Genomic DNA, 25492 nt, shown 5'->3' on the forward strand with positions numbered 1-25492 from the left:
CCGATTGTGCTTGTGTGTATTTGCACAAAACTACTACAGATTGTGTTGCTTTTTAAGTCTACCTTGCTTTATAGTACATATTTCTACTAGTTTTTTTTACATATTTGACCACTGAACTCAAATTTCCTTTTTTTTTTTTTAAAGAAAATGTGTCTATATAAGTGCTGTAGCTGTGACTTGACTAATGAACTCGGATGCTAGATAGCTGCTGCTGGTTCCTTACTCATGCCATTTTCCCACCAGAAGCATTTGATCAGTTGTAGAAGGAGTCATAGTACAAGTTGAAGTTAACAAGAATTCTAACCACCAATGCTAAGTCTTTAGTTACCCTTCACTTTTTAATTAACTTGGTTGGTTGATTATTTCTTTGTTGTAACCTTGCTTCTGGGCAATAAATCTTGTACCGTTCAAAAGCCTGTTTATTTCCCCTTAAATGGTCCCACATTCGTGGAGATGCATTTGCGGGTTGTGCACATGAAAAACTTGCCAAATCATCTCTGCCAATGTCAAACAGCTTATTCTGCTATTGACTCTTGTTTGATGTCGTTTATTGGACTGGATCACTGAAGTCTGAAGAAATAACACCAAAAAAAGAGTGAATAGCAGAATAAGCTGTTTGGCATCAACAAAAAAATTTAGCAAGAATTTTATGGGCTCAACCCACATACTCAACTTTGCTTCTCAGCCCAATTGTATCCCCTTAATGCCCTTTCCTTACTTTTTTATGTGAAGTTTATTTTGCTTTCAAGGAGGCAGACTTTGTTATTTTTAGTGCAAAAGTTCCTCAAGCTCTCCGAAGGTCTTTTGGAGTTTTTCTTTGGCTGACATTGGCTGCTTTTTCATTCATTTTAAGTGCAGTCCTTGTACCTGATCTTTTTCAGAGGAACTTTGTTTTGTTAAGCCACTTAATACTGACTTATTATTAAATAGACATAAAACAGGCAACATAGGCACTTTGTTGCCAGCGGCCTGTCACAAATACACATAATTCTTTCACATTTCTTTGGTTGAATATATGAAAGAAGCTTGGAGAACTCTTCTTGAAGACTACTTAAAGAAATGACAAGAAAATTTGACAGAGATATAAACGGCATTTCCATGTATGCTTGCACCTTTCAGTTCATTGCTGCACCTATTTCCCATTTTCCTAGCAAAGGTTAAAGAAATGAGGGGTGGTTTGATACTTTTACACAGTATGTTTACTGGGGAATGAACATCAAAGATAATACAAGTTAAATGGTGTTGCACAGAGTGCTGAATTTTTATGTTTCCCTCATTTTCACATGTATTTAGAATCCATGTGAAAATGAGGGAAATGTATCAAATTTCTACATTTGCTACATTTCTACATTTCCTGATCTGAAAGAACAGGTTCTGATGTTCTGTAACAGTGACCTAGCTGTGTGCTTGTCATGGTTTTATTGAGGCTGAATACTTCAAATGATTAATTTCAGTACTATATTCATACCGAGTTGAACATACCAAAAAAATGAACTTTTTGTGCAAATGCATATCATATATCAACTGCTGGAAATTGGACTTCCTTCTACCACCTGCCGCTGGATCAGAGACTTCCTCTCAGACCGTGTACAGAGAGTTAGAGTGGGGCCTCATCTTTCCTCAGCCCTCAGCCTCAACACCGGCTCTCCACAAGGCTGTGTACTGAGTCCCCTACTGTACACTCTGTACACACATGACTGTGTTAGTTCCCACCCAGACAACACAGTCATCAAGTTTGCAGATGATACCACTGTGGTGGGGCTCATCTCAGGGGGAGATGAGACTGCATACAGAGCTGAAGTTCAGAGGCTGTCAGATTGGTGTGCAGACAACAACCTGGACCTCAATACCACCAAAACAAAAGAACTGGTAGTTGACTTCAGAAGGAGGAAGTCCGAGCTGCAGCCTGTCAGCATCAACGGGGAGTGCGTGGAAAGGGTCTCCAGTTTCAAGTTTCTGGGTGTGCACATAGACACAGACCTCCAATGGAGCTCTAACACCTCTGCGGTCTTAAAGAAGGCCCAACAGCGTCTCCACTTTCTGAGAATCCTCAGAAAAATGGACCTGAAGAAGGAGCTGCTGACCATCTTCTACCGCTGCTCCATTGAAAGTGTGCTGACATATTGCATCGGTGTGTGGTTCTCCAGCTGCACCACAGCACACAGAAAGGCACTCCAGAGGGTCATCAACATGGCCCAAAAAATCATTGGACATCCTCTTCCCTCCCTGAAGGACCTGTACAGCACTCGCTGTCTCAAGAGGGCACGCAGCATCCTACGGGACTGCACACACCCAGGACACCGGGTGTTTAAGCTGCTGCCGTCTGGCAGGAGGTTCAGGCTGCTGAGGTCCCGAACAAATAGACTCAAGGACAGCTTTTACAACAGGGCAATAGCCCTGATCAATGTAAATAGCTGACCTGACTGGATACCTCCCTGGACTTTTTAGGGGGAGGTAACAATGTTTAAAACGATAACAATAATATTTATATTTATAACAAGGTGCAATAATAATTAATGTGCAATAATAACAGTGTGCAATACACATACACTTATTCTTCTTTTTTATACTAAGTTAATATACTGTGTTGTGTTGTTTGTTACGTTGTGATGTGTCATATCGTGTCGTGTTGTGTTATATGTAGTGCCGACGTAGGACAGTTTTTCCAATTTCATTGTACTACTGTACTATGTATGACTGTGCAATGACAATAAAGAGTTATCTTATCTTATCTTATCTTATCTGATCACTGAACTCTGAAGCTAGGTACATTTATATAATCTATAATCAGGATTATAATCTGGACTTTGACTTTGCTATAAATTTTTGATGACTTCAGTCAGTCCTCCTGTGCCAGCTGTACCCTCTTGGTGGTATTTAGTAGGAGAGAAACTCTTACTCTAAAGCTACAGGACTCTGAACATTTACCCTCATGCCTTTTACATATCACTTGGAAATACAAAAAGAGCAACATAACTGAAGTGCACTTCAGGGATTGCCATGTACATCTGTAAGCAGTTGTGGTTTTGAGCACTTTGGTTACCTCTCATACTCAAACTTGTGGTGACTATTTTCATGTGTGTTACAGCTTTTGGAAATGTGACAGTTTAACATCAAAATGTCTTCCAAGACAGAGAAGGCTAATCGAGACATTGCCTCTAGCAATGTTTGTACCTACGCTCTGAAAGCTCAACCTGTCAACAGCCTGATGAACACACACACCTCTTTCTTTATTTTGGGAGGAGTCTGCAAGGCGGTTTACATCCATTGAGCTTCATACATATGCTTAGTTCGCGAGTGGAAACGGTCACAGCAGTTTTTACCGGCTGAGGCGAACACTTGCTAGGATGCACTGCCATCAGGACTTGGTGAGCTTTCTCAGCTGTGGACTTATTCTGGCAGGAGTTTGGCACCTGGTTTATCACAGGAAGACACAGAGCTCCTATGGACGCTACATGGCATGCCCTCCTGCTAGAATGGTTCCTGCTAGACTAGCCTGGTTCCTTCAGGAGATGCCGGCTTTCATCATCCCTCTACTTTTAATGCTCACCACGCACAAATCCACAATTATGGGGAAGTACCTGCTGCTAGCGACCTTTTGCGTGCACTACTTTCAAAGGTAAAAGCAGAAAAACAAGTCAGCTTTGTGCCATTTGCTATGCATGTGAAGGGAACAGGGAACATGTATTCACGACAGTAAACAGTCGTGAATACATGTATTCCTATTTACAATATTCCTATTTAATCTTTCCAACATAAGTGATCAACTTTGATGTTATTTAAAAAAAGGAAAGTTAAAATCCCTCCTCTCTAACAGTTTGTCTTTTCTATTTTACATAAAACAACAAAGACGTGGCGTAATCATCTTTTAGCTGCTGGATGTACATTACGTATTGAGACATTTAGTGAAAGCAAGAGACAAAATTTCAGATGGGGACCTAAAAAGCAAAAGAAAAAAACAAAAGGAGGTTTGAAAAGGATTTTTCCTGCTGCTATAATTCAAAACAACACTCTGAGGAATGCTTTCCTAACCTCCCATGAAGAGTGGAGCTTAGTGGCACCATTTTAGTTTTCACCTTAATGCCAAATCATTTATACAGTGTGCTTCCAGTGGATTGTAAAAACACAGCTTTTTCTGCATCTACCAGCATGGAAAAAATGTACCATTATCCCCGTCTTTTGCCACCCCTGCTGCATCTACCATTTTGTTCCCCAATCATAGAACATTTGTGTACTCGCTATTGATGAAAGGAAAGCCTTTCCCGCTGAGTGTGATGGTGACAGCGGGTTTGTTCTGCTCTCTAAATGGTTTCCTGCAAGGACACTACCTGCTGCATTGTGCCCAGTTTGATGATGAGTGGTTTACGGGCTATTGCTTTAAAATTGGTAAGTGGAATATTTACTCTTTGGATGTGAAAGTCAGAATCTAATTGTGCTTTTTTTTATGTCTCATATACTGAGAATTCTTTTTTTGTTGTTTTCAGGTTTACTGCTGTTTTACATCGGCATGGCCATTAATATTCACAGCGACTTTATTCTATGCAACTTGAGGAAACCAAAGGAAGTAATATACAAGATTCCTACTGGTAAGAGACAGATTAGTGACCAAACTCCCACTGTGCTTGTATTAACCTGCAGTCTACTTAATCTCCTGCAGGAGGTCTGTTTGAATATGTGTCTGGTGCCAACTACTTAGGGGAGATTGTGGAGTGGTTTGGATACGCTGTAGCCACCTGGTCTTTTCCAGCACTCTCATTCGCTCTGTTTACCCTCTGCTTCATTGGACCAAGAGCCTACTACCATCACAGGTGCCTAAGATATTGATGTGAAGGAGTCCTGACACAAATACTAACCCCTCAACTAAGGATTTTACCCACATGCTGTTTCTAAACCGTTGTTGTTTCTTCTGTTGCAGGTTTTATCTTGAGAAATTCAAAGACTATCCCAAGTTTCGAAAGGCTTTAGTTCCTTTTATCTTCTGAGGGAAAACATTCATGTATTGCAAAAAACTGTTTACCGTGGTCTATAACATGTTATACAACATTGTTATTAGTGAGGCCTTAACGTGGAATAGTCTAGTTAGCTTGGTTTAGTTAGTGTTTGTATTTAAGAAGGTAACAAGGTGAAGTGTATCAATAGTATTTGCAGCTTGTGAAATTTATGCATGATGTATTAATAAATGTATTTGTCTTGTTTATTACTGATACTCATACAACCGAGTTTCCAAAAGTCAGGAATGCTGTTTGAAATTAAATCAAATGTAAGAATCCACTGATTACCAATTTTACCAATCTTGCTTCAAAACTGCTGGTGCCATAATTTTTGGGACAATTTCACAGCTTTTGTAATTTTGTGTCCGTAGACCATCACAGTGGGATTAAAACTAAACAAAAAGATGTTCGTTTCAACTCAAATGGTGTAACAGCAATAGGACCATAGCCCACCATTTTCAGTTGTTGTGAAAGTAACTGGAAACTTAACAGACAGCCGGTTTCAATTGGCCAGGTGAGACCAGTTCTGTCATTATTCTGTGACAAATGAGATAGAGATTTGGAGTCGATCCAGTTGTTGAATTTTACATTGGAACTTAACATGAGGTCTAAAGACATGTTGATGCAAGTGAGGCCCTCATGAGGCTGAAAAAAGGAAAGTATAAATTAAAAACAAACCTCTCTGTTTAAGAATGTACCAGCAAAATGAAAAGCCCACAGAAGGCAATTACAGTATGTGATGGCAAATTCCTTCTTTGATTAAGAAAAACAACTTCTCCACCAGTGGAAATGTGCCACTAGTATTTAATGAAGTAGCAGGATGAACTGTGAAGCGTACAGGCCAATACTCTCTGCTCCAACTCAGCCAGATGTTGCAAAACTGATAGGAGACCCTTTCGCAGTGCAAATGGAAAATAACCCAGAGGCTACTGCCAAAGAAAGACAAGAGTTTCTCAAGGCAAAGACATGGGATATTCTTCAATGGGCAAGTCAGTGACTTGATCTCAACCCAACAAAGCGTGCTTTTCAGTTACTGAAGACAAGACTGAAGGCAGAAAGTCCCACAAACATGCAGGAACTGGCTGCACTGAAGGCCTGGCAGACTATTGATGTTGCCTAAGACTGTTTGTGAGCCACGGTTCAAATTCAAAGACTATCCCAACTTTCGAAAGGCTTTGTCCATAGGCTCTAGACTTCAAGCAGCCATTGACTACACTGGCTACAAAGAATTTTTATCCAAGTTTTAAAAACAATCTTTATAATTAAAAATTTATATAAGTATATATATAACCTCTTGAATTAAAGCTGAATATATGCACATCTGTCACATTTGATTAAAAATCTACTTCGTTGGTTTACAGAGGAAGCATTACAAAAACTAATGGACCTAACTACAAGGCTCCAAAAAAACCCCCCAAACTTTAAAGTTACACTTTTTAAAATCAGAATACAGCATCAAGTCAGTGAATCGTCTGGGATATTGAGCTGGTCAGTTCAGTAGCAGAGGGGGTTGTTAATCAGTTTCTTCATCAGTTTCCTCTTTGATGTTAATGATATTAACGACAGGTGCACTAGATGGGCAACAATGAGACGAGCCCCAAAACAGGAATGGTTTTACACGTGGAGGACACTGACATTTTCGCCTTTTCTGTTTTGCATTTGGCTTAGAGTCAGAGTCACTACTGGTAGCACGAGGCAATACCTGATACCAGAAGGTTTGCTGGGTTTCCCATCACGGTCTCAAGAGCACGGAGGAGATTCCAGGGGACAGGCTCTGGGAGAGCTGGACAGCTGTGCATGTAAAAGGTCCTTAACACATCAGCAGGACCGGTATCTGCTCCTTTGTGCAAGGAGGAACAGGATGATCACTGTCAGAGCTACAAAATGACCTCCAGCAGGACACTCATGAGGGTGGTCTAAGGGCCTGATGTCCTCTAGTGGGCCCTGTGCTCACTGCCTGGCACCGTGGAGCAGATTAGCATTTGCCATAGAAAACCAGAATTGACAGGTCCACCACTAGTGACCTGTGCTTTTCACAGATGAGAACAGGTTCACCCTGAGCACATATGACAGATGTGAAAGGGTCTGGAGAAGCCGTGGAGAATGTAATGCTGCCTTTAACATGTGGGTGGGTGGGTGAGTGATGGTCTGGAGAGGCATATCCACTGAGGGGTACACAGACCTTTACAGGCTAGCCAACGACACCATGACTGCCATTGGTACCAGAATGAACCCCATGGACCCACTGTCAGAACCTATGCTGGTGCAGTGAGTCCTGGGTTCCTCCTGATGGATAACAATGCCCAGCCTCATGTGGTGAGAGTAAGGAGAGTGTCAGGGTACTCGGTCTCCTGACCCAGCATGTTAATTCTTTGTGATTTTTTGTATTATTGTACTTGTGTGAGTTATTCTATGGTTTCTAGTTTTGATCCCTTGTCCTTCATGTTTCTCTGTGTCCCCTCTGTTCTGTGTAAGTCTGTGTCTGCATGTTTGAGTTTCCCTCTGTGGCTTTCGGTTCTTAGAGCCCTCTGCCTTAGGTTTACGTCTCTGTGTTTCTTAGTTGCTGTCTCCACCGTGTCAAGTTCGCGTCTCTGTGTCTTACTTCCTGTTTTACTTTGAAGGTCCGTGTCTTATGTGAATGTGTTCAGGTTACGCTTCCTTGTCTCGTCAGTTCTGATTTCCCCCAGCTGTGCTCTCCTTCTGTGTCTCATTCCCCTCGTTACTTCCCAATGTATTTAAACCCTGTGTTTCTCTTAGTCAGTGTCGCCCCTCATGCCGTGTGGATCTCCCTGTGAGTTTAGTGTGTTATTCCCCAGTTTAGTTTACTTTATGCTCGTTTTTCTGTGACCAGCAGATAAAGCTGTGGTTTTGAGTTCATCCCTCGAGTCTGTGAGTCCTGCATTTTGAGTCCCCATCTCTTGCCTGCCACACAGCGTTTTATGACAGAACGACGCGACCAGACATGGACTCAGCAGGCTCCGCCCGGGAAATTGATTTGGCCCGCATCCAAGGTCTGGTAGAGCGGATTTCCCACACTGATGATGTTCGGGCTGTGACTGTAGGAATCAAAGCCACTGAAGCCATCCTCGAGAGGAACCCCCACTTTGGTCAACTCGGAGGATTTATGGACTCAATAAACATGGTGCGCGAGGCCCGGGAGGTACTGCAAGCCCGAGAGTTAGCTATTCTCGCCCGCTCCCGGTATTCAGCACCGAAGCCACCAGCGCTGCAGCAGCAGATGGAGCTCTCTGCAATGCAGCAGCGGCCATTAAAGCGCAAGGGGGTTGTTAAATCAGATTATTAATCCCGAGACTGTTTTTCCAAAAGCTGCATTTTTCAGGTCCCCGGGGGGTTTGTGTGTTTCCGTTGAGCCTGAAGACAAAATAACGAGCACTGCGAAAGAGCTCTAGGTTTGCGCCCACAAGGACAGATTCTATGGCAATTCCTGAGACTGCTACGCTCTCCAAGGCTTCCCCAGAAGCTGAGTTTGTAATTTCATCTGAATCTGGACCCCTGGAGACAACAGAATCCACTCAGCCTGTGACTATTGACGGTTTCTTGGCTTACTCAGAGCAGGAAATAAATACCTCCAAGACTGTTTTTCCCGAGACTGCTCTAGCCCAAAGTGAAGCTCACTTAGCTGCCTGGCCTACTGAAGCTCCATTCTCACCTCAGCTATCACTCCAGCCTCCTACATTGCCTTTAGGCCAGTCTGCTATTCATTGTTCAATTCAACCTTTAGTTCGGCCACTTGTGCAATCCATAGCTCAATTACCCATTCAGTCCATTGCTCATGTGCCTAGTCAGTTCCGAGCTCAGTCTCTTGCGTCGCCACCAGTTCAGTTCCCCGTAGCACTTCACTACACTCAGCCAGTCAGGCTGCTACTCAGTCAGTCATTCAACCTATAGCCCTGCCATTAATGCACTCTGTAGCTGAGCCGTTAGCCGCCCGGCCCGCAGCCAATTCAGCCACTCCTCCACTCGTTACACCTCCACCACAACCGTCACTGCAGTTCCCGGTTCAGTTTCCTGCAGCTCAGCTGTCCCCAGTGCAGTCTCCCTTAGCACAGTCATCCACTCAACCACCAGCTCCACTTTCTCCCCAACCGTCACTACCACCTCTAGCTCAGTTTCCTGTGCAGTCACCCCTAGTTCATTCTCCTGTGAAGTCATCAACTCCACCACCCACTCCACTCTCACCACCACCGTTACTACAGACATTAGTTCAGTCCCCTGTGCCAGTGCAGACGCCCTCAGTTCTGTCTCCCGTGCAGTCATCTACTTCACCACCATTAGTAGCTCAGCTCCCCATGTCTCCAGTAGCTCAGCTTGCACCTGAACCACTAGCCCAGTCCCCTGTAGCAGTTCAGTCTTCTGGTCAGCTTAACATTCAGCCAGGGGTCCCAATGCCCTCTGGTTCTACACCGGCTCCTGCTGGAAGCTCGGATGAGTCCATCCAGCACTCCGTGGCTCCCACGCCGCCACCCGCCTCGTCCGCTGGGGGTTCTGGTGAGCCCGGCTCTGTCACCTGTGCCACCCGCCTGGTCGCCCCCGACCGTTTGACTTATGAACTTTTGTGCCGGCGACCTCCGGGTCGGCCCCCTGACTTACTATTGAACTGTTCTTTGTGCGCCGGTGTTTTCTGTGCACGTGTTGTTTTTGGACTCCTGGTGCTCCTGTTTTGTTTTGCCACACAGCGTTTTATGACAGAGTTCCTAGAGAACAAAGTAACTGATGTTGCTGACTGGCACCCACACTTGCCTGACTTAAATCCAATAGAACACCTCTGGGAACACCTCTAATGACAGGAGCTCAATGATGCCCTGCTCCAGATCTGCGAGGAGATCCACCCCAGGACACCATCCGTCATCTCATTAAGGGCATATGCAGACGTTGTCAGGCATGCATGTGGGGGCCACACAAACTACTTACTAGTATTTTGAGTTGCTTTAATGATATTTCTGCAAAATGGACTAGCCTGAAGTATCAATGTTTCATTTTTATTTATGGGGTGTCTTTGAATTCAGCCCTCTGCAAGTTGATAATTTTCATTTCCATCCAACAACATGGTATCTCTTTATTGCTAACACATTACCCAGTCCAAATTACTATAAATGCCCAGCATGATTCCTTTCCCCATACACATCAGATGTGTTTTCAGCATAGTTAAACATTAATGCTACCTTCACAGATATAAGTTACCCATGTACTAATGTACCCCAGTGCCAGCATGGGTTTTTAAATGATATGCAAAAGGACTCCCTACTGTCTAAGCTCTTTTTTTTAAATTTGAAACCAAAAAGGCAGGATTCAGTCCCCATTTTAAACCCACAAACCAGAATTCCACACTACACAAAAAAATCTGTTCCGCTAATTCATATCTTGAATTATATATTTAACATCCAGAGCAAGATTAGCAGTTTCCACAGCAACTTGCAATGCGCTGAGTTTAGCTGTGAAGGAGTCTAGTACACGTGGCTGCACACGAGTGTCTTTAAACACCGGTGATGGACAGAAATCTGAATATTTAGTGTTTAGATAAGTCCACTTCTTACTTGGGCTACTTTGTACCAAACCGCAGCCACAGAAGCCCAAACTTTCCTCCATGGTTTCTTTGATGGCATCTGCAGGGAGCATCCAGCGATGAGCATGAGTCAGATCAATTAAAGAACTCCCACCATCGTGCTCCAGCGCTCGAGCTGCAGACTCCAGAGCACAGCAGAATAGCTCCACACCAAGAAGGTACTCTGTCTGTGAGCACATTAATACCGATGCAGTCTCTGGTACCTCACTCTTGCTCTAAGAAAAAAATATGGCATCATGAAGGCATGTCATTGTGAAAGACACGTGAAATCAATAAAACTGGGGTAAGTGAAGACCAAATACTGGATCTCACCTTGTGTCTAACATAAGCAGCCAAGTTTGTCTCAGTACAGCCACCCCCAACCAAGGCAAATGGTTCCCTTAGAGTGAGCCTCAGTACATGTTCTGCCGTCTGGCACACCACCTTTAGCACAAACACATCAGGAAGTGACCCCTTTGTCACATTTACATGACAATAATGGGTATTCCATGACTGTGTTAAAAACGTATATTTTCTGAAGAAATTTGATCTCTCAATGGACGAACACTAAAACATTTACTTTGTGGGAAAATCCATTACTGACTTCTCATTTATTGAACTAACATACAGCAGGAATTGTAAATCTTAGCGATAGGGAGTCTTATGAGTGGAATCTACGTTGTTTCAGGCAATATGTCTCTCCATCCATCATTAACTCCAGAAGCCAACAGTACAGCTTTAACACCCACTTTATCTTACCTTCAGCTCATTTAACATGGTCTGGTTCCTGTGGCAGAGGATCATTGTGCAGATCGCAGACTCCCCAAGAGGGAATAAATGCAGCATTGTCTTGGATCCAAAGTGCTTTATACAGAGATCCCTCGCCTTCCCGTAGGTCTTGGGTGGGATTGTGGTATGTAATGTGGCCACAGGTTGAGCCCCTATTTGTAAAAGGTATGCAAAAAAAAACAAACAAACAAAAAAAAACCCCACCATAAATACAACACAAGTATATTCCACTCGGACAGTAGATAGATTATTACAGTAGTGCAGTGAGCTGAATTGAAAAACAAATAAAGCTATTGGTGTTTAACTGGTGCTTGTATGTATGGCATGATTTTGCAGCCCACCTGTCAGCTGAGTAAGTGGCTCCATAAGAGCAATTCCCAGTCTCTCTACCACTATGACACCATGACTCCTGAGATATTGCTGCAAAACTGGGTGGATGACCTTCTGGCACATGAAGAGCTTCACTTCATCATTAATCACCTGTCTGCCAAGCTCCAGAAGTTGACCCAGGATCTGTGAGTCTGTGTCTACATCCGGGTGGGCCTCAATTACTCCATCTCCTAGTTCAGAAATGTCCCCAGCAAGAGACGCACTGAAAAGCACAACACTGAGGGGATTTAAAGGTTTGTCTTCCTCACTCAGGCCATCAGGCATCTCCACCAATAAACCTGGAAGCACTTCAGAGCTTAGCACAGAATGACCTTCTACAGGAACAGTCACTATTCTGCCAAAACTGACTATACCTGGACTGCTGCAGGGAACGGTGAGCAAAAAAGCTTGCACAGCCAGTTTGCTAATGTGAAGCGTCTCGGGCTCTGTTAGTACACATGCGGGTTTGCTGGAGATAACACTGCGAGCTAACGTGATCAAGTTCTGAGTGCTGCAGAAGTCGAGCTTCACTCTACAACCACAGTCTTCTCGTTGAAGGTAGCTGGTACACAGAGCGAGCAGGTAGTTGTTCACTCTGATAGCCACGCTTTCCCTGAGAGCAGACTTTTTGATTTGTTCAATAAGAGAAAGGCATAAGACAGCTGCAAACAAACCGCAGTCGCTGAAGCGAGAGACGTGGTTGAGGATGGAGGTTTTTATGAGATTGATAAAAGGCTGCGAGGAGGAAACGGATGAAAGAAGAACCGAGGAGGCAGAGGTGGTCACGACGTGTCCTCCAATGTTGTTGTGAACTTGTTTCAGTCTACCTGTGGGACCGAAACAAGACGTTAGTATCTGTTTCAGCAGGTGAAGCTTGCTGCAAATATCAGTGTTGTCCAGTGGCATATCAGTGCAAACAGATGGAGATTTCTTGCTGAGTCGAGACATGACCGAAGCACATTTAACATTGTTAAGGTAGACAGTACCAACATACGGCAAATCGGCAGTGATAAGTGTTAGCAATGATAGAATAGTGATGCTCGTAGCATTGCCTGACCAAATTGTGTTTTAAAAGAACGGGGAACAGTTGCAGATTAATTTATTAAATCCAACCAAAACCACCACTACCTTATTGTAGGGTCTAACATTTGATGCCATACATATTTAGATGTAATTTGACAGTGTGTAGTTTGAGAGATTGACAAAGGCGTTGTACAGACACAACTCGTTTCCATGGTAGCAACACAGCGCTTGGCCAAGCTGCGGTCCTACTCGAGAAACCGTCGCTTGCCTCTAGTACCGGCTTTTCATAAGGAATAAACCAACTAAAAGCGAATTTACGAGTCTTTATGTAGAAGAGTAGTTGTCTATCTCTATTATTATTTTTTTATGCAAAAGGCATACAGTGAAACGTCCCACGCACAATGCGCTCAGTTATTGGACTACAAATTGAAGGTGACGTCATCTCCGGTCGCCCGGCTGTTGAAGAATCATTCAAAACTGTTGGCGGTATGAAGTTCTGGTTAACTTTAATATACTTATATGTTTTATGTCTAACGAACTTATATGTTATTATTTTACTTTATTATAACACTTGTTATGTTTTTGTAATTGTTGACGGTGGCCGTTTGTCGTACGAGCGTAACAAATAAAGAAATCTGTCTCTGTTGTCTTCAAAAAATACAGGTAATAGCTGCCCACCGTGCACTTACTCTAGTGAAGCTAACTGAATTCATGAGAATGGCTCCTATCAAACTTGTCATTAAGGTAAGTGAAACGATATACCCAGTACACGAATTCGTGCGGTGCTGCGCTGAATTAACATACTGTATATTATATTTGTTGATGATGAATGAATAAAACGAGGTAAAGAAGGGTGTGTGGATGGAGGACAGTACAGATCAGGAAGTACAGATGATTAGTAAAGAGGAAGTGAGGGCGGCTGTGAAGAAGTTAAAATTATCGTAAGACTCATTTGCGGAATATTTGTAGCAGTATGAGCAGTACTGTTTTAATTACTGGGATACTGCAGACACAGGAAGAAATCTACAAAACAATGTAGGCTTGAAGAGAATGCAGGGTAGGATCCCAAAGGAATAAATGTTGATTATTTTGTTGACAATAGGACATATAGGCTAAACCATACACTAGAACAGGCAAACACCGAACAGGTCTCTGCATTTATGTAATCCACCAAAACCTGTTGAACACGTGCCAATCCTTTGCATTAAGTTTGAGTGAAAAAGAAGAGAATCAGTGGCTTTGTTGAAGGACAGAAATTACAGTTTTACACTGAGGAATTTGTTACTGAAATTAAACAATTTTCTATTTAAATATCTTGAATTAGATGATTGATGCTAGTCTCCTGTCCACATTCCAGTCCACTAGGTGGCAGTAATGCACCTGTAAATTGGTTTGCCAACTTACAGGTGCATTACTGCATTGAAGAAAAAGCTACAAGAGGATGAAGAGTGGAAAAGCAGTTGGTTCAAATGACTTGCCTTTGGCGGCATAGAGATATCTATATGAGATGGAAGCATGTGATAGGATGCCAAGGAAGGAACTGTGTTATTGCACGAGGAAGTTAGAAGTGGCAGAGAAGTATTTGAGGGTAGTATAGAACATATATGAGGACACCAAGATGATAGTGAGGTGTGCAGTATGAGTGACAGATAGGCTCTGCGTGAGCCCATCCTTTTTGCTGTTGTGATGGACAGCTGAAATGAGATCTGGCAGGAGTCTCAGTGAACTGTCATTTTCACAGATGACTGTGATCTTTAGTAAGAGTAGGGAGCAGGTGGAGCCTGGGGAGATGGAGGTGTGTTCAGGAGAGTAGAGGAATGAAACTCATTAGAACCAAGAAAGAATACATGTGTGTGAATAAGAGGGAGATGGGTGAAGATGCAAGGAGTAGAGGTACTGAAGGCACATGAGTTTAAATATCTGGGAACAACCATCCAAAGCAATGCACAATGCAGAAGAGAGGTGAAGAAGAGAGTGCAGGTAGAGTGGAGCAGGTCAGAGGTGATTTGTGGGAAAGGGATAGCAGCAAGACTGAAATGGAAAGTTTACAAGATGGTAGTAAGACCTGCTATGATGTATGGTTTGGAGATGGCATTGACAAAAAGACAGGAGGAGGAGCTGGAGGTAGCAGAATTGAGGAAGTTCACATTGGTACTAATCAGGATGGACAGAATTCGAGATGAGTAGTTTGGAGACACAGAGGGCCAAGTCTGTGCATGTGTGCAGATGATGGATAGTGGATATGTTGAGGAAATGATGTTTGCTATGGAGCCCCCAGGCAGGATGAAAATAGATATACAGAGAAGATGAATGAATGTGAAGGAAGACATGAAGATGGTTGGTGTGAAAGAGAAAGATGCTAAGGATATGGTGAGATGTAGGCAGATGGTTAGTTGTGGGAGCGCGTAAAGAGATCAGCTGAAATAAGAAGGAGATAATATATATTTGTTAAATTAAAGAACATTGCGCTCCCATGTTCAGCTGCGCAACAGCAGTTGTACCTCAAGGTGCTTTACATACGGTAGTATGGTAAAGACAGAGTTTGAAATTCTTATCAACACTCATTTTAAAAGCCTGCATCTCTGATGGTGCATTAATGTCTGTGGGCTTGCCAGCTAACACATCTGGAATACACTCTCATCCAGATGATGATTTTTTCAGGGAAGGCCTTGCATATTTCAGCAATACAATGCTAAAGCATGTACTGGATCTATTACAACAGCATGGCTTCACAGTAGAAGAGTCTCAATGCTGAACTGGTCTGGCTGTATTCCAAACCTTTCACCAGTTAAAAAGATTTGACAGAATGAAAAATAGAAAAAGGAAGACGCAAGACTTTTGAGCAACTAGAATCCTGTATCAGATAAGAATGGGATAATGTTCCTCTCCTAAAAGCTCAGCATCTGACCTCCTCAGTTTACAGATATTTACGTTATTGAAAGAAGAGGACATGCTACGCAGTAGTAAACATGTTGCTGCCATCAAATTCAAAATGACTTTGTTTTTTTCTTGAAATAGTACTACAATTTTCTCAAGTTTAAACATTTGGTATGTTTTCCATGTTCTCTTGTAAATAAAATGGGGAATTATAAGATTGCAGATCATTGAATTCTGCTTTTATTAACATTTTATACAGTGTCCCAGATATTTTGGAATTGGGTCTGTAACTCTAATTGAAGTACATTTGCTGAGAGCTTTCCCAGTAAACTTTGCTCAGGGCTATAAAGCTGTTTATAGCTTATTTCAGCATCTTGTCAACAAGTACTTGCCATATGTATTTGGGAAATATTTTGCTTCTAAGAAGCTGTTTTGTGTTTTTCACTCACCACAAAATGCATTTTTCTGACGTAAGATGCACACAAGGTACCAAGCGACGAGATGAATATGCTTTCTTTTCAAACGTTTTTAGCCGTCATGATAAACAGCTCTCTGTGTTTGTGCTACGTCCAAATAGTAGAACAGCTACACAAACTACTTCCAGCAAGTGACATGAGTTTTTATGGTCTGTGCTAAACCTTTGAAAAGCTCTCGTGCAGCCCTGGAAAATATGCAACCCAGCAATACAGCATGTGGTTGTTTTTCTAGCATTTGCTGTATTCCAATTCTGATGTAAGATTTTCTTTCTTTTTTCCCGTCTAAGTAGCACTGTATTTGTCCACAAGAGGGCACTACAGATGCATGTTTCAGCTGCTGTTACACCATGTTACCATGTTGTGGTTCATTCTTTAGAAAAAGTTGGAGTTTCTGGTCACCTTTTGGGAATCTCATGCCTTCCCAAGAGCCTTTTGTTAATGGGCACAACCATACGGCGAAGAGGAAACTCATTCTATGAAAAATCCGAGCTGTTCATCCTCAGTCTGTTGCTCTGACAGAAATAATGCACATCAGATGTTTTTGTTAAGTGCAGGGAAAGCCGTTGGTCTCTCTTTTGTTGATGTTTCATTTATTGAGAGTTTTGGATGAGGGGCTGCAGACATTTTCGCTGATCTCTCACATCCTCCGTAATGCCATGTGTGCCTAGCTGACCAGATATTGCGTTCATTCCCTTTTATTTGTTTCATATGCATGCCTGCATACAGGCTACCCCACCACCCCCCTCGGTTGGATGTGGGAGAGTAAAAACCCTGGAGGTTCACGGAAGGTTCCTTCCCACTGGGCACATAATGATACTGTTGTGTTAGTCTGCCTGAGAAAATCCACACAGCCTCTACCATGCTTAACCAGCTAACCGCAACAAGTATGTTAGAAGGGATCAGACCAAACAATAGCATTCAAGGCTCTGCCTATGGCTTCTCTTTTACAAGACATACAGCACTGCCACCATGTTTTCTTAATGACTGAATTAACTTCTTAGAATAATAAAGAGAAAAAAATCTCCTGGTTTCTGTTTTCACAGATGTTGCTGATTGTGTTTGCCATCTTGCACAGAGAATAAGGTTTATCTGAGAAATTATGATTTTTATGTTCTTGGATTCATTGGGCCATGTTCAGTAGGTTGTTCGGGGTGTTTTATGGTCCTTTCTACTGGGATGTTTTCAAAGCAGCTCCCTCCGTGGTCTGTGGAACTGCAGGAGGTGTTGGTATGCTCCTTCTTAAATAGGCTTAGACCATATAGTGACCTGCCACTTCTCAGACCTCCCGAAAAGGCCCTGTGGGCTAAAAGGCTGATCCACTCAAGTGCATGCTGTGTCTGCCAGGACATTATTGCTACAGAGCCCTGCAATCTGCCTTCTATTAAGAGCATACACCACCAACTTTTTACCCATCTAATGTAGTAAGTTGAGACAGACCAAAGTGTTTTTTTAAGGAATAAAAGATCTGAGTTATCACAGAGCAGTTTAATGTCAGAGGTTTATGTGCTGTTTAGTGTTATTGTTGGTCTGGAGATGAGCTCATAACAGACCACACATCGCGGCTCTGAACAAAAATTATTGCATTTTCTTCTTGGAAACATTTTTGACACTTTCCATTTTCAAAAAGAGAAAGTGACAAGGATAAAAAAAAAAGAGGAAAAAAACGCTTTCATCTCAAAACTGGCCTACATTGCAGTACAGAAATCACATCTCCTAATGAGGCAAAATGCTTCTCAGCTTGCTATTTCTGTCTATCTACCAATTTCTCAGGGATGTGTCTGCCTACACTTTGTTTGCCGAGTGTTACCTGGAGATATTCTTGTCTGTTCTTGCTGCTGGAATTCCTCTCCTGGGTTGTGTCTCTTTTTATCATCAAATAAAGGAAACTCAGGTGTGCTAACATTCATCCAGAGTGAAGGGAGGCTTGCATACAAAACACTTTGGTGCACTGTTTGTAAATAACATTTGCATTTGGGAATAATCAAGTTTCAAATGTTAATGTTAAGTAGCCAGTGGTTTGAAAAACTGGAAAACAGTTTTTTTGTGTGTTTTTTGCTTTTTTTTACAAGGGGAAACCCAGGTGACTCACAGCACAAAGAAAGAGAGCTGGGAATGAGAAAAATAAAGCCAAAGTTGTCACACCCACATATCTAAAGAGTTCCCCAGGGTGCTTTGCAGACTTGCAGAAAGAGTCAGAAAAAGAGAGAGAGAGAGACAAAGGGAGAGTTGGGATAGATGCAAGTTTTATTGAGTGAGACCGCATCTGCTGCCCCTTCTCTCCCAATGTAAACATCTGCGGCTGGTTAGTGTTAGCCTCTGAGCTAAGTGCAGTCTGAGAAGGTCTGGTTCTTACACTGCGATAGCAATGGCAAAGGGCAGCGAGGTGGGGAGGCGGGTGAAGCTGGGATCCGTGCCCAAGTTTGAGCAGCGCAGGCAGGAGGTTTGGAGAGCTGGGTCTGGGAGAGAGATAAGGGAAGGTAAAGAGTGTTTTGGGAACTGAGTGTGACATAGACCAGAGCTCTGCAAACGAGAGAAAGTAAAAGAGTCATCGGGATGTGTTTATTTACAGGCAGAAAATAGAGAGGACCTTTCTTGTGTTGTGCTGTGGGCTGTGGGCAGGTTTAGTGTCTGCTTTTTTGGATTTTATTTCTCTTGGTTAACCTTTTTTTTTCCCCCACGCAAGTTATCGGTTCAGAAGCAGGGAGACTTGGGATAGAGAAGCTGAGCCTTAGCCTGCAGGAAGACTCGGTCCTATCTATTCAATATGTGACAGCAGACCACAAAAGATGGCACAATAAAGGATTTGGGATTAAGTAGCGCTTCTTGCCGCCTCTCGTTCAGCCTTCAGCCTCTGTTCATAACTCTAAAGCCCGAGCAAAGCAGAGAACAAAGCGGTGCTGGCCCACTTTAGTATGTATGAAAAGAGTAACTTCCTCTTGAACTTGGCCCTTTATCAAACTGTTCCTTTCCAACAACAGTGGCAGAAGCTCTGAGTATTTCCTTAAATGTGTCACAACGTAAAATAGCTCTTCAGTTTCTCAGTGAATATGTCACATTTAATGAAACCCTTAGGGTCCTGAGTATGACATGGTAGAAACTGTCACAGAAAGAATAAAATATGGAGTTTTTACTGATGGGGTGATGCAAAAATTTCTGTTGCCTTTTTACTGTGTTTTCTAAAAAACAAAAGAGAGAGAGAGAGAGAGAGAAAACTTGTGGTTTCATCGCTGCATCTAAAAAGTATACTACTCCTTGCGAAGATCTCACTTTAAAAAGACCAATAAATAAACATACACGAAGGTTATGGTTCGTGGCATAGTTCAGCCAAGAGATGCACTGGTCACTCTTTGTGCTGGGAGTTGACAAATTTAGGCCACATGATGTGATTGTACTCAGAGCCTTTGTGCAAAATTAAATTAAATGCCAAATTCTGCTGCTATTTTGTCTTGTCTGCGATATTCAACATAAATGTCCCTTGTAAAAAGCTCTAGTAGCTGTAGTGCCCAAGCAGCACAGCGTTGGCCAAGATATCAATACTTTTGCAGGTAATTTGTCTCTCTACCAAACTGGCACTTTTGCTGGGCAAATTAATTGGTTTCTCATTAGGGTGATTGCATTAGTTTGCATTCCTGACAAAATCCCCCGTTTCCGAGAATCTGGCAGAATCACATGCTGTTTTTGTATAAGGGCAGACCAGTGTTTATCATTAACTTCCAATTCCCAGTCGAGCCTTGTCTGCTGTTCTAATGTGATAAAAAGAAGTTAGTCTAAAGCTTGATACTTGTCTGGCTTGCAGCCCAAAGGACACTCACTCAGAAGCACAGAAACCACGTCAGGGGATTTACAATGCTGTGCTTTTCTATAACGATCTCCCTCTGAACCCTATACTGATTGCATATTTTTAGCAAATTAATGTGACATCACACTTTTTTGTGATTGCAAAAAAGTTTGCATGATATTTTGTCCTTTCTGATGTCAACACAGCTGAGCAGGCAGATAACCGCTGGTCAGGTTCAGTCTCTGCCAGCACACATGAGATTGTGTGATTTTGAGGCATCTAATTCAATGATTGTAAGATTTTGAGAAAACAGAAAAAGTGCACAAGTCCAGTAGCCACAAAAATGTTGATAAGTGTCAACTGAACATTTGTCTTGCACATTGTCAGTAAAAACTAAAGATCATAAGGATCAAAGGGTGGTTAGACTGGATAATCTGGTAACTTGTACGCAGTGAAAAGAGTTAAGTCTTAGAAGTCGGGAACCAGTATACCAAAAAATCCAGTCTGCATGTGTCATCTCCACTAGCTGGTCTCTGTGTTTTGATTGACAGGGTCTGACCCTCTGTTGCTAGGTTTTCCCACACATGGGTATTTGTAGGAGGCCACCAGTCATTGGTGCGCAACTGTGAGACAAAGGTCAAAAGATGAAGAGAATGCTGATCTTTAGGGACGAGCTGATACTGACAGGCAACATGCACACAATTTAAACATGAGGAGCGGGCATTAAATGGGGCTCCGTTCTGGTCCATGGGGTTCATTTCTTTGTGCATGCATGCTATTGTATAAGAACCTTTCAGTATTTTTTGCACACTCTGTTTTTATTTTTTAAACAGTTTTCCATTTGTAAATGTATTTTAACATTTAGACTTGCATTTTAACATGAATTGGCATGCATTAATGCTGTAGGGCTGCACATACTCAATACTACAAGACATGTCTGAGATTAAAACCAACTAGAAAGATTCACTTATCAGTCATGTGGGGGCACCCTCTGCACTCGTTTAGCTGTGGAAATAAGAAAGCAGATTCACTTCAGTTATTATAATACAGAAAGAATGAGAGAGGATAATGCTCTCAAGGGGAAAATAATGCAGAGTATTTGGCAGGCTGATTTGCTCACATGTAGCCTTTAATAACATTTGATGAAAGGTTCACAGCCAAGCTTTACTTTTACCAGTTGAGAAACAATGCAGTACTTTAATGAGCAAGCTAAGCTAATCTTAATTAACAAAAGAAAGCGACAACTGGAAAAAGTTTGGAGGTGGGAAGTGTACATTTGTGTCCAGAGTTAGAACATTAGTAGACGGTTATACCCCTGTGGGATGAGGTCTCTCACGTCATGCTGAGAGCATGCTGGATTGTAGAGTTTAGTCATCTTGTCTATAATACTATGCTTTAACACTAGCCCAGAGGATGTGCCTGCTTAAAAACAAAGCTTTCAGTGTGCACCAGTTTCCCCTGTTACTGAATGATCCAGTGATCCTTCTCCTCTTGTTACACACTCTTCAAGTTCCACAATGTGATCCTCAGGTCAGTGTCTGGTTTTGGCTTTTCGTGACCTTAGTGTTTTTGCACCGTCATTCTCATGAATGCTTTTTGCCGCATTATCACTCTGGGTTTTAGTACTCGCTGCTCCACTGTGTCATGTTGTGGGTGGTCTCAGTCCATCCATTACTTCCTTGACCATGGAGAGGCTAAGTTCACACGAGACTCACATCCATTTGCTCTCTGCAGAGGGCAGCTTTTGCACTCATGTGTAAACCATAATCAGGCTAGCTTGAGAAAGATGTAACAGCAACTTAAACAGCAGCGGCACTTTTGGCCTCCTTGTTCCTTATTGCTTATTGTCACAAGGACATAGTGATTCAGGAATCCACCCTGCTGCTCTTTTCCTTTCTTTCTGCAACACACACACAAAAACAAGGTTTTATTACCTCTCTGATACAAACTGGGATAATAATCCTCATTTTTATGGTACATCTTTAGATTTTCCTGTAGCTTACTGTGTCCTCAGGCACTGTATTGCAGATATAATTTACGCTGAGTGAGGGGAAATATGAGGAGACAAACGGGGCCATACTTTTTGTAAAGAGATTGGTAGGGAGATGGCTAGACAGAGAAAAAGGAGGGAGCGGACTGCTGTGAGAGGCCTGGGGTGATGTTTGAGGACACAGGGGGTCATTGTGGTTTGTCTCGCTGTCAATCACCCGCACTTTGATTCCCTTTGTTGCCTGTGAGCTCAATGCCCCTCAGCAACCTGTGGCTATCCTTCCTCTTTGTGTTACAGTGTGGGAACTATGCTGTGCTGGTGGATCTCCACGTTCTATCCCTGGGCGGCCAAGAGGACACTAGCTGGTTCACTACGAGCCACATCGAGGTACAGACACGGGGAGATGGGCGTGGCTGTTATTAAGTGTGAAAGGGAATACATGGCGTCTTTCCTGCTGGAGACCTTTTCAAAAGGCAGAAGCAGCGTAGAATCTAAAATGACTCTGAGCCTCGTCTATTTTCATTGTTGGAGAACTGTTCCCATCTCCCTCTCAGCCACATGTGGAATTTCAGTAATCATCTTTGCCTCATCTGAACTTTAAACTTTACTTGTTACGCCAAATCAAATTTTGTGTTCTCTTACCAATTCAACATATGTTTACTTTACATACATTAAATATGTGTTTTTAGGAGGTTACAACCCTGGTTCAAGATTCTGTGGACCAGAGGGTTAAGCAGTATACCGAGTTCCTCCGCAATAGAAGACAGCCCAAACACAAGAAGGAGCTGGCATCAGCTTCAGCCTTTTCTGTGGAAGGTAAAACCCCATTATCCCGACCCTCGTTATACTGGATTGTTTTCTCTAGCGGCAAATATTCCAGTGTTTATCAGTTTATATAATTTAGTGCTTTAAAATCCATTATTTAGCACAACACTGTGTTTTTCAGTTGTTTTCCTCCAGCACTGGTTTTAATTGTCATGTGCCAGTTGTATTTATTCTGTTCTGAAATCATTGTTGCTCATTCTAATGGCGTCATCTACGTCTTCCCTTTCCTTCTCCTAGGCGTGTCTGTCGTTAATTCTTGGATAAGTAAAATGGTTTACTTTGGCTGTGAACGCAGTACCATACTTACACACACAAAGCAGACTGTTGAAGTCTGTACGCACAATGCAAATTGGGTTACAAAACAAAGTTACAGGAAAGCATTTCACGGCTACCTTGTTGAGTGGGTGAAAAGACAACAGAACTAGTTGGGACATGGTGGCTCCCTACGCCCAGGGTGTGACCTGTAAAGGCAAGAGCTGATAGGAGTTTTTATATTGTGTTGTGGTGTTTGACTTGGCAGGTCTCAGGTGCATTTGTATGCGCAAGACGCATGTTCATTAAAACTTCTAACGTTTATTATCATTCTGTTTAATGCGCCACTGGGTAGTCTGAGTTTATCTGCGCCTGTAGTTAAACGATAACATCAAAAACCAGCTGCTGTGACACAAAAAAGTATGTACAGTAAATATCAATAAATTATGCACAAATTTACATAAGTCGATTCGGTTTGTCCCTGTTTATGCAGAAAAGATACATTCCCCCAGCCATCCACATGCATGCCTTTGAAGCACTATAAACCTATAAAGCATCAGAGGAACCTCCAGCTGTGTGGTGTAAGACAGACAGGTTTTGTCACAGGTAGCAGTTAAGGGCAGTTAAACTGGGCTCTCTCAGCGGGGCAAGCCTGACTGTTAGAGTGGGATTACAGGGCAGTCGGCCCCATAAAGTTTCTCCTGCGGCTGTAGCTCTGCCTCTCACGCTACCTCCCACACACACACCCACACGCACACTTAGTCCTACCACCTTTTCGTAGTTTTCACACGTTGTGTATATGTACTCATTTTTCAACTTTCTGTCCATATAGTCCCGATATAGTACGACAGTGCGTGCACACAGGTGCTCATATGCATCAGAGAGAGTGTGAATCAGAAGTTGTACAGTGTGTTTGAGACACATATCCTCCCCCTGGGTTAGGTGTGAACAGGCTGACAGTGTAAGGTTACTGAAAAGCCTGACTCATATTTCCCATGACAGACTGACGAGAGACAGACATGTCTAATGATGGTGATCGTAGACTAAGGCTCCACGTGCGCGCGCACACACACACACACACCCCAAATGGTTGTGCACAGTTTAGAGTGTGAACAAGGGGACTATCAGTATTTCAGCAGTGAAATATGCATGTAAAAATGATTAAGCTCCTTGCAGCTTCACCACAAAGAATGTAACCAGTGGAACATGACTCCATAGCATATCAGAGAATTTTCCCCTCTTACAACATGAAAAGGTATAGTGCCTCAAACAGGCCTACACAGTTCATGTTCTCTAGTCCTATTAAAGGTCTTAAGTGAGTGTAATGACATTCTTGGGCTTTTCATTGTCCCAAGTGAGGGAGGTGGCTGAGCAGTAAAGACTGAGGCTGTGACTGTGAGAAGTGAGCATGCAAGCAGGAGCCATAAAAAAGGGGAGGACAGACTATAGGCTTAGGGAGGGAAACCCAGCAAACCACAGGAGGGTATTAAGTATTGATGGTATCCATTCAGCAGTGGAGGTAGATATTAATCTTTCAGACTGTTGGAGAGATTGTTCTTTGTTTTAGCAGAGGACCTGTTTGCATCTGTTTGTTTTATGTTTGATGGCAGGATGGTCCTGGATATCAAGGGGTGAGCCACATGCGATGAAACATGTGCACGTGCATGTAGTTGCATATAGAGAAAGGTGTCAGGCAGGATAGTACTGATGTCTACGCCAAGAATAGGCAGATGGACCGTTGCGCTATGTGTGGGATGGTGCGGGAGGGGGCTTGTGGGTCTTGTGTGAGGCGGCGTTTGAGCTGGTGCCAGTGTAAAATCACAGGGACTTCCGCCAACAGACAGCAGTAAGAACGGCGTAACAGTCTCAGCTGTTGGCACTTCAAATGAGCCATCAACAGCTTTTAGCATTCCAAGACTCCTCAGCACAAGTGTCTGTATCGGACTTCTTTCTGTGAGTTATGGTATTTATGTATGTACGCTGTGCTGAATGCATATGTGTGTGTATAGCACCCAGTGAACAAGTCAGAGAGCGGCTTATCTCATGTCTTCTGTCAACATAAATCTAAGCCATTTCTACAAATCTCAGCTGCAGAAGCCAATTCCAACTGTCGGCCCCCCACCCCTCTCGTTTTTTTTATACAGGCTACTTGAGACTTCGTGATTAGCTCACAGTGATGTGATTTATTTATGTTTTTAGAGAGATGAACAGAGGGAACTTTTCCCACCAAGCATTTTGGCTCTGGACTTGCAGAATGGACATGGTAGACTTTAAAAGTCCAGGGAAGGGGAGCATGAGTAAGGCCTCATGCATTCTCACTGGTAGACCGTGTTCAACACACCCACATTTCTCATAGTAATTACAAAATGAAAATCGGTGCATAATATGTTCTCTGTGTTCTCAATGACATTTTTGTCATTCAAAATGTTATTCGAGTAAAGAAGCTACAACAAAGACTATCCACAATAACATTCATGAAAATTCATGACAGATGCTAATACCTTGATCATCATGCTGTCTAAAAACATACAGACTTGGAAAAACATACAGACTGTCTAA

At 42.7% G+C, this 25492-nt stretch overlaps 3 protein-coding genes across 9 annotated transcripts in view; 2 read left to right on the forward strand and 1 right to left on the reverse strand.

The window, feature by feature from the left end:
- Positions 1-1505: 1505 nt before the first annotated feature.
- On the forward strand, positions 1506-5197 carry srd5a2b (steroid-5-alpha-reductase, alpha polypeptide 2b). Its single transcript, XM_026190889.2, has 5 exons — positions 1506-3619; positions 4223-4386; positions 4485-4586; positions 4658-4808; positions 4916-5197. Exons 1-5 carry the CDS (start codon positions 3348-3350, stop codon positions 4980-4982), a joined length of 756 nt encoding a protein of 251 aa, XP_026046674.2. The 5' UTR covers positions 1506-3347; the 3' UTR covers positions 4983-5197.
- Positions 5198-9919: 4722 nt separating this feature from the next.
- On the reverse strand, positions 9920-12791 carry mkks (MKKS centrosomal shuttling protein). Of its 2 annotated transcripts, XM_080288206.1 has the most exons (5): positions 12087-12791; positions 11685-12011; positions 11314-11495; positions 10888-10998; positions 9920-10790 (listed from the first exon to the last, which is right to left on the reverse strand). In XM_080288206.1, exons 1-5 carry the CDS (start codon positions 12658-12660, stop codon positions 10362-10364), a joined length of 1623 nt encoding a protein of 540 aa, XP_080144332.1. In that variant the 5' UTR covers positions 12661-12791; the 3' UTR covers positions 9920-10361. The 2 variants fall into 2 exon arrangements, with proteins under 2 accessions (XP_080144332.1, XP_026044819.1); XM_026189034.2 differs by having other exon boundaries at positions 11685-12791.
- slx4ip (SLX4 interacting protein) overlaps positions 11863-25492 on the forward strand; it is a 33231-nt gene continuing 19601 nt past the window's right edge. The window contains exons 1-5 of one of the 6 annotated variants that reach the window (XM_026189037.2): positions 11972-12106; positions 13111-13221; positions 13399-13479; positions 22154-22243; positions 22546-22672. In XM_026189037.2, coding sequence (XP_026044822.2) covers positions 13447-13479; positions 22154-22243; positions 22546-22672 — 250 coding nt within the window. In that variant the 5' untranslated portion in view covers positions 11972-12106; positions 13111-13221; positions 13399-13446. The other 5 variants (XM_080288207.1, XM_080288208.1, XM_080288209.1 and 2 more) reach the window with 5 other exon arrangements.

This window comes from Astatotilapia calliptera, chromosome 13, assembly GCF_964374335.1.
Source record: "Astatotilapia calliptera chromosome 13, fAstCal68.1, whole genome shotgun sequence".
Taxonomy (NCBI): Eukaryota; Metazoa; Chordata; class Actinopteri; order Cichliformes; family Cichlidae; genus Astatotilapia; species Astatotilapia calliptera.